The following is a 9,625-nucleotide window of genomic DNA, read 5'->3' on the forward strand; positions in this document are numbered from 1 at the left end:
TTCTAAAGAGTGGAGATTATTTCAATGTTAGTCCAGGATCTATAGCTTCTTTTTCTCTGTGGCAATTTGCCAATTCATTGCATAATTTAATGATTCAGAATCTGGGCTTGGACAAGCAGAGGACTACTGTTGTGACAGGAAGCCAGCATAATTTGGGGGTTACCTGATGCTGGAGAGACAAAATTAGAGTCTTGAGAGCCTCTCTCACACAGCAGGTTTTCCCCTCAAATATTTGCCCAGTGTATAAGCTGTGAAGGGCAGAAAGCTAGAGATCTATATAAAAAGACTTGGAAAGCAGAGTCTTTTTCATTATTTTGGGTACTTAGCTACCAAAGAATATAGGCTCTGAACTGAAATCTCTGAAGGCCTATGTCACAGGGACAGAGAAATCAGAGGTGGACTGAGTGCTACCAAAACTGCAACCCATACTGTTACAGTTCAGTTTTAGGTTATATTTAGATGTTTGAGTGAACACACCCCCTCCCCCTACCTGCCTAGGAAAACGAAGGGTAAATCCTTTCAGGTGTTAGAAAATGTGTCAGGAGTATCTTACTTTTTCATATATAATTTATAGCATTCAATAAAAAATGACATGACATTTGACAAGCTAGGATAACATGACAAATGACCAAAGTGAAAAAAGATAAGAGAATGCAGAGACACCTATGATAGAAATGGTGGACTTAGCAGATAAGGATTTTAACTACAATCAATGTATTTACGGGAAAAGAGAGAAGGAGAGAATAAACAGGTAAAAAGATGAAAAAATAACAAATAATCATAAATAAATAAAAATATCTAAGGAACTATTGCCAACCTAAAATAAAATATCTAGGTTTAAAAAGTGAATGAATAAGTTAAAAGAATTTTATATAGAACTTCGAATATAGTGATTTAGAGGAGTCCTAAAAATGAGAGATGAGAAAGAGAAGAAAGAGGAGGAGGAGAGGGAGATGAGATACAGAGACAGAGAGAAAGAACTGCAGAAGTAATATCTGATGATATAACAATAGAGAACTTTAAAAAAAAAAATAAATGAAGGCATATGAAAGCCCCCACTCTTAGTAAAGCTGCTGAAAATAAAATGGAAAAAGGAAAATCTGGAATAATAACAGATTTATTTAATACAAAAGGAGGAAAAATAAGGAGACAAAAAGGAACATAAAGCAGGTGGATCAATTAAAAACAAATGGCAGATACCAACACATCAATATCAGTAATTGCATTTACAGTAAATGGATTAAGATAAAACAAAATTGACACAAATGTTACTTGCAAAATGCCCACCTTATATTATGAAAGCAAAGAATGGTTGAAAGTAAAATGATGGAAAAATGTACTAACTGTAACAAAACTGGAGTAGCTATATCAATGTCCCAGAAAGTAGACTTTAAGCCAAGACACACGAATTGAATTAAAGAGGGAATTTTCATGATTATAATGAGATGCACCTTTAATAAAGATATTTTAGACAACAAAATTCAAGAATGGTAACAAAACATAACTTTGAAACATACTTGACAGAGTGAAAAGAAGAAATAGACAAAATCACAATAAAAATGGGGATTATTACCATATCTTTTTCAATAGCATGCACACCAAACATACAAAAAACAAAGAATACAGTAGATGTACAACAACATAATCAGCACATTTAACTAAGTAACACGGAGAGCAACACACCCAACAATGCAAGAGTTCACATTACTGTAAATGCACTGGGAACTTTTATCAAAATGACCATATAATAGGACAAAATCTTTCACTCTTTGAATTCATACAGAGTATTTACTCTGACCACAGTGGAATAAAATTAAGAACTAATTAAGAACTAATAAGAAAATATTTATATATTTCTATTTGGGGAAATTCAGCAAGATCCTTCCAAAAGCCACATGAGTCTGGGAATAAATTTAAAACTTCCAAAATATTGTGAAATAATGATAATAAACACAAAATAATGGTATGATAAATTCTTCTAATGAAACTCAAGTAGTGCCTAAGGGAAATTTATACCCTAGATTTAGAGAAGAGGAAAGACTGAAAGTGAAAAAAAGTAAGCTTTCAATTAAGAAACTAGATGAGAAAGTCAACAATGTAGAATGTTGGGGTTAATTCTAAAAGGATCAAAAATTAATGGAAAAGAAGGTAAGCATAAGGTAGAAAATATAGAAGAAAACCCTTTAAACGTGGCTCATTGAAAATTGATGACACTGAGCAATACTAATGCAGAGCAGAGAGAAAATGAAGTTGACAATACCAAGAATGAAAAGGGACATCAGTATAAACCATACAGATATTTTGGTCATAGTTTTTGTGCTGGTGTTTGTTTGTGTTTTGGCTGTGCTGTTGCTCATGGGATCATAGTTTCCAGGTCAGGGATTGAACCTGGACCCATGACAGTGAAAGCCCAGAGATTTAACCCCTGGATTACATAGCTTTATTAGTACAATTTATACATTTAATGTGGATAAGTACACATAAAGTGTCAATTTCTCCACAGCCTTGCCAACACTAAGTGTCTTAAAAAAAAAAAAAAAAGTCATTCTGACATGTGTGAGATGATATCTCTTTGTGGTTTTAATTTACATTTCCCTGATGATTGACAATGTCAAGCATTTTTTTATATACCTATTGCCATTTGTATGTCTTCTTTAGAGAAATGTCTATTCAAGCCCTTGGCCAATTTTTTAATTGAGTTATTAGGTTTTAAGTTTGTTGGGGTTTTTTTCTCTTAAGTTATAGGACTTCCTTATTATTTTTGGAAATTAATACCTTATATAATTTGTGCTAGCTTGCTTTTTTACTCTGTTGATCTTTCATTTGGTTTGCAGAAGCTTTTTAGTTTGCTATTATTTGTTAGTCTATTTTTGCTTTGTTGCCTGTACTTTTGATATCATATCCATGAACTCATGAGACAATGTGCTTTTATTTTGTGATGGAGCTAAGATATCACATATCTAAAATGTAATTCCTATCTAGTGATGATGTTTCACCATCACACATAGTAAAATAAATTCAGATAAATACATAAATTTTAAATTAGGTTTTGAATATTCTTTAGTGGAACTATTAAGTTGTTTGCAGAAAATAAAACTTGATTCAATGTTATTTTGAGATGAAGAATGGCGTTTGAAACATTGCACTAAAGGCAGAAGTCAAAAAAAGTAAAACATTACAGATTTGATCACATAACCCACCCATACACATACACAATCTTAAAAATATATGTAAAATATGGGGAAAATCTTACCAAAATATTTAAGAAAAACAGTAAGTGATGTTTGTTTATAAAGAGTTCTTATGAATAAATAAGAAATTTTAAAACATTCTGGAGAAAAAATATTGTCATGAAAGATATCTTAAGACAGTAATATAGGAAAGAAGAAAATATTTTTGTATATAGTGTTTGTGAAAGTCACTTAGTCATGTCCAACTCTTTGCGACCCCATGGAGTATACAGTCCATGGAATTCTCCAGGCGAGAATACTGGAGTGGGTAGCCATTCCCTTCTCCAGGGGGTCTTCCCAACCCAGGGATCAAACCCAGGTCTCCCACATTGCAGGCAGATTCTTTACCAGCTGAGTCACAAGGAAAGCCCAAGAATACTGTAGTGACTAGCCTATCCTTCTCCAGTGGATTTTCCAGGCTTAGGAATCAAACCAGGGTCTCCTGCATGGCAGGCAGATTCTTTACCAGTTGACCTACCAGGGAAGCCCTTATGTGGATAAAAAACCATGATGCTATGAAGAAAACAATACTCTCTTTTAAAATTAAGTATTTATTAGGTTGTGCTGGGTCTTAGTTGCAGCATGCAAATTCTTACTTGTGGATCATAAGAGAAAAAAATTGTAACTGCATGTGGTGATGGATATTCCTGTATGTGTGGTGATTTACCAATATGTACAAATGCATAAACACTATGTTTTACACTCAGAACTAATATAATGTTAGGAGAATTACGTCTCAATTAAAAATTTTAACAAACAAGGTTGGAATGTGTGGGTTAAATTAGTTTCATTCTTACCTCATTTAAGCTTCTCTGGTGGCTCAGACAGTAAAGAATCTGACTGCAGTGTAGGAGACCCGATTTTCATACCTGGGTCAGTATGATCCCCCGGAGAAAGGAATGGTAACCCATTCCAGCATTCTTGCCTGGAGAATCCCATGGACAGAGGAGCCTGGCGGGCTACAGTCCACATGGTCGCAAAGAGCACAACTGAGCAACTAACATTTTAACTTTATATCATTTTGTGGACCCAAATTAAACTCATCACATAGATTTTAAAATATCAAATCTCACTACATCCTACAGGGTTGGGACAGACACACAGAAATAGTAAGTCACCTGCACACGAGATATAGGCTTCCTCCTTTGGAGAGCATGAAGTGTAATTCCAAGGGTCAGAAGGACACTGCCAGAGAGAGGTGTCAGTTTTCTGACAGCGGATTCCATCCACCCATCGGGGTCTAGAACCTTCCCTGAGACCAACAGAAGAGTTGAGACTTCCACTGTCTCCACAGCCAAGCTGTCTGCAGATCACGGACACAGTGATGTCTTCCATGGGGCTGCGGCAGACACTACCCCAGGTCCCGTTGTAGAAAACTTCCAGCCACCCAGCACACTGCTGGTCCTCATTCACCATCCTGAGGGCCAGGAACTCTAGGTTGAAAGGGAAGGAGACAGGACAAAGTGAAAATTTTGCTGGATGTTCTAGGTTTTCCTTTCTTCTAGAAATGGTGAACATTCATCTCTGATCTTGTTCAAGAGATACCCACTAGATGACAAGACTGACGTCGCCTCCCTTTTAACTGCCTTTGTCCATTTGTGTCTCTCTGTCTATTTCTACCACAATGGTGTAGTGGATATGAACTGAGAGGAAGACCAAACTTCATGGATGCTAGTCACAGAGGGGCAGCTGAATCCTGCTTCCTGACAAAATCTTTAAAGAATATGTCAAAGGGATGTGACGTGGATATTAGGGAGATAGGGATAATAATTAATCCCAAAATGTAAATGTCCACATCCCAATCTTTACAATCTGTGAATATGTTACCATACCTGACAAGAGGAATTTACAGATGTGATTAAGGTAAGGACCTTGGGATGGTGAGATGATGTGTTAACAATATGAGCCCAGTCTGATCACATCCTTAGATCCACTATCCTTTAACGTGGAATACTTTTCTTAGCTCTGGCTACAAAGAGAGATGTGATTCTGGATGATGGTTGAAGGCCTGCAGCATTGCTGGTCTGATAATGGATGAAGGGTGCTGTGAAGGAAGGAATGTAGGTGGTTTCAAGAAGTTTGAAAAGGCAAGAAACAGATTCTCCCCTAGAGCCGCAAAAGTGATGTGGCCCTGCTGAAGCCTTGATCCCAGCCCAGTGAGATCCCTGCTGGACATCTAAGCTACAGAGGAGTAAGGAAATAAATATATGCTGTTTTAAACCACTAATTGGTAAATTGTTAGGGAAGCAAACAGAAACTAGTACCATGGGTTTAATTTTTTTGTATGTAACTGGAGAGAGAGCCCTGCTTTCAAGAAAAACTGTAAGAAACGGTTCTGCCAGGAAACACTGCTGAGAAGAAAGGACCAGAACTTCAGCTGCTGCAGAAGGAAGTGAAAGCACCTCGTCTTCACGTCTTCTGCAAAGACAGGCTTCATGGAAGGAAGCCTCCTTCTCTGGTCCTTTCAGCATCTCTCCCTCAGCGCTCAGACCCCCGTCCTCCAGGGCCCAACCCCTCCTCCAGCCTGTGGACAGTGTGCAGCACAGACCTGAGCAGATGACCCCCGCATCCTGCTTGTGTCTGCAGTCGTGCCGCCCCCAGCCCCGGGAAGGGCACCTCCACACGTGGGACTCCTTTCCTGTGCAGTTCAGGTCGTCCAGCCAGATGGGCCCTGATCCTGCCCCGAAGTGAGCAGACCCCGTGGCATTAAGGGCTTCTCCACAGCCCAGCTGCCTGCACACCACGTGGGCATCGTCCAGGTCCCAGCCGTCATCACAGATGGTGCCCCAGGAGCCCTGGTCAAAGATCTCCACTCTCCCGGCGCAGGGACTGGCTCCACCCACCACGCGGAGCTGTCTGCTGTCTGAGGAGAGAGAAATGGAACAATGGGGCGGTGACCCCAAGGGTTGAGAAGGGTCTTCTGTCTTGTGGGACCCTTACCTGAGCAGTAGGGGGCGCTCTCCACTGAGGCTGCAGAGCCTGCTGGTTCTGCCATAGAGTCGTTGCACTGGGGCAGCACTTGGGTCTGGTTTCCTGAAGAAACAACAATGATCAGAAGTCTGGAAGGGTTGAAGAACAGGAAACTGAATTAAGGAAAATAATGACCACTGATGGAGCCTAAGATGAAGGCTGTGACCCAACAGTAAAGTTATTATACTCTTAGTGTTCACCTTCTCCCTGGAGAGTTCTGCTTCTGACCACAATTTCTGTTTTAACCCAAGTCTTGCTGTAAGAATGAGTTAAGTAAATTGTATCCCTGAATGTATCCCTGTGCTGTGCTTAGTTGCTCAGTCATGTCCAACTCTTTGTAACCCCTTGGACTGTAGCCCACCAGATTTTTCAGGCAAGAATATTGGAGTGAGTTGCCAAGCTCTCATCCAGGGGGTCTTCCCCACCTAGGGATCAAACACAGGCCTCCCACACTGCAGGCAGATTTTTTACCATCTGAGCCACCAGGGAAGCCCAAATCTATCCCTAAGTAAAAGCAAAACAAAATTCCTTCTGAAGGATATCTACAAGTTCTTTAATGTGTATCTTTAAAACAAACACTTATATAAAATAGATTTCATGAAAAATGGAAAGGGAAAAGGAGACATTAGAAAGAATTTCCCAGGGTTTTCAGCTGCTAGAGTTACCTGATGAGAATATATATAGCCACGGTTAAAGTGCTTATGAAATTGACAAAATGTGTGTCTTTGCAGAGAAATGATAACCAAAACCAAATACTTCTGGAGCTGAAAAACTTGTTAGCTGCAATTAAGAACTAAAGAATAAGTGTAGCCTCACATTAGCTCAACATAAACTAGAAACATCAAAATGCAAAATCAGAGGATATTCTTCAATTAATTCAGGTCACGTAGCAAGAGTTCTGGTCGTATTGTTGTATGGCAGTTTTTCCAAAAAACTTGGTTCACTTCAGTTCAGTCCCTCAGTCATGTCCAACTCGTTGTGACCCAATTAACTGCAGCTTGCCAGGCTTCCCTGTTCATCACCAACTTCTGGAGCTTGCTCAAACTCATGTCCATCAAGTCGGTGATGCCATCCAACCATCTCATCCTCTGTCATTCCCTTTGCCTCCTGTCCTCAATCTTTCCCAGCATCAGGGTCTTTTCCAATGAGTCAGCTCTTCTCATCAGGTGGCCAAAGTATTGAAGATTCAGCTTCAGTATCAGTCCTTCCAATGAATATTCAGGACTAATTTCCATTAGGATCCACTGGTTTGATCTCCCTGTAGTCCAGGGGACTCTCAAGAGTCTTCTCCAACACCACAGTTCAAAAGCATCAATTCTTTGGTGCTCAACTTTCTTTATGGTCCAACTCTCACATCCATACATAACTACTGCAAAAATCTCAGATTTGACTAGATGGACCTTTGTCAGCAAAGTAATGTGTCTGCTTTTTAATATGCTGTCTTGGTTGGACATAGCTTTTCTTCCAAGGAGCAAGCATGATTTAATTTCATGGCTGCAGTAACCATCTGCAGTGATTTTGGAGCTCAAGAAAATAGTCTGTCACTGTTTCCATTGTTTCCCCATCTATTTGCCATGAAATGATAGGACCAGATACCATGATCTTTGTTTTTTGAATGTTGAGTTTTAAGCCAGCGTTTTCACTCTCCTCATTCACTTTCATCAAGAGGCTCTTCAGTTCCTGTTCGCTTTCTGCCATAAAGGTGGTGTCATCAGCATATCTGAGATTATTGATATTTCTCCTGACAATCTTGATTTCAGCTTGTGTTTCATCCAGTCCAGCATTTCACTTGATGTACTCTTGAGTACAAGTTCAATAAGCAGGGTGACTATATACAGTCTTGACGTACTCCTTTCCCAATTTGGAAACAGTCTGTTGTTACATGTCCAATTCTAACTGTTGCTTCTTGACCTGCACACAGATTTATCAGGAGGCAGATAGGTGGTCTAGTATTTCCATTTCTTTAAGAATTTTCCACACATTGTTGTGGTCCACAAAGTCAAAGGCTTTGTCATAGTCAATAAAGCAGAAGTAGAGGTTTTTCTGGAACTCTTTTGCTTTTTCTGTGATCCAATGGATGTTGGCAATTTGATCAATATGAAAAGGTAAAACTTAGTAGCTGAAGAAAAAAATACGTACTTAGTTTTGCTTATGACTTTGGGTCATTAATCAGAAAAAAACTCAGTTCAGCAGTCTTTCAGTGGGGTCTTTCAGTGCTGCAATTAGATGTCACCTGGAGCTTAAGTCATTTAAAGACTTGCCTGCACTCTGGTTCTGTAAGGAAATTCCCAGAAAAGTTCTAAGGATAAAGGAACATCATGTCTTCAGCTGAATTCAGAAAGAATTTACATAGTCAGGAAGAAATGGGGCAGAAGGGGAACAGAGAAGGAAGGACACACACAGATTAAAGCAAAATATTGATATTAACATTTAGAAACCCACATACAGTTCATAAAGGAATTTTTATATTGTTTTCCCAACATTTTTATGTCTCAACATACATCAAAATTGAAAGAATTAAAAGATGAAAACAAGTCAAAGAGAATTCATTGCCAGGACACTTTCACAAAAATACTCATAACATCAAAAATAAAATACCTAGGAGAAATCCTAGTAGAAGATGGGCAAAACCTCTGAAATTCAGGATCTAACCAAATGGAGGGATGTATTATGTCAATGATTTGGAAAACTCAACATTGTCAATGTCAATCATCCTCAAATGTCTATGTCTACTCTCAAATTTTTAAATCTAATCTCAATGATACCCTTAAGCTTTTCTTTTGGTTAAAATGACAAGCTGATTTCTAAATTCATACAAAATACAAGCAACCAAGAATGAACAGCACAGTTGATAAGAAAAGCAACGATATTAGAGGAGTTAATATAAAGTAACTCTTGTAAATTAAACTTATTCAGACTAACTACAAAGTTTGAAATTCAGGGAGATAGTGAAGCACAGGGAAGCCTGGTGTGCTGTAGTCCATGGGGTCACAAAGAGTCAGACATGACTTAGCGATTGAACAACAACAACTCCGAAGTTATGATAATTAAGAAAATGCAGTATTGGTGCAAGGATAGACAAATGATAACATGGAACAGAATAGAGAGTCTCAGATAAGACAGACATAATTGCCCTTCTGCTTATGACAAAGGCAGCACTGCAGTGGGGAAGAGTCTTTTCAGGAAAAGATTCTGAGTCAACTGGATGTCTATATGAAACCTGATCCTTATCTTACACAGATATCAATCCCAGAAGGAATGCACAATAATATGCAAGAGAAATATAGTAAAATTTCCATAAGATACTCTTAGAGAATGTTTTTAAGATCTTCGAGTAGGAAAAAAAATTTTTAAAGGATATAAGAAGCATTAAATGTACAGAAAAATGTTGGTAAGTTATATTTACATAAGATTAAGAAATGAGT

The 9,625-nt window shown here is 38.5% G+C and overlaps 1 protein-coding gene across 1 annotated transcript in view; it reads right to left on the bottom strand.

Moving 5' to 3' along the window:
- LOC133248193 (antigen WC1.1-like) overlaps positions 1 to 9,625 on the bottom strand; it is a 144,357-nt gene that overhangs the window by 27,191 nt on the left and 107,541 nt on the right. Inside the window, 3 exon segments of the mRNA XM_061418014.1 lie at positions 4,349 to 4,663; positions 5,779 to 6,093; positions 6,171 to 6,263. Of these exon segments, the coding sequence (XP_061273998.1) occupies positions 4,349 to 4,663; positions 5,779 to 6,093; positions 6,171 to 6,263 (723 nt within the window).

This window comes from Bos javanicus, chromosome 5 (genome assembly GCF_032452875.1).
Source record: "Bos javanicus breed banteng chromosome 5, ARS-OSU_banteng_1.0, whole genome shotgun sequence".
NCBI classification, from domain to species: domain Eukaryota; kingdom Metazoa; phylum Chordata; class Mammalia; order Artiodactyla; family Bovidae; genus Bos; species Bos javanicus.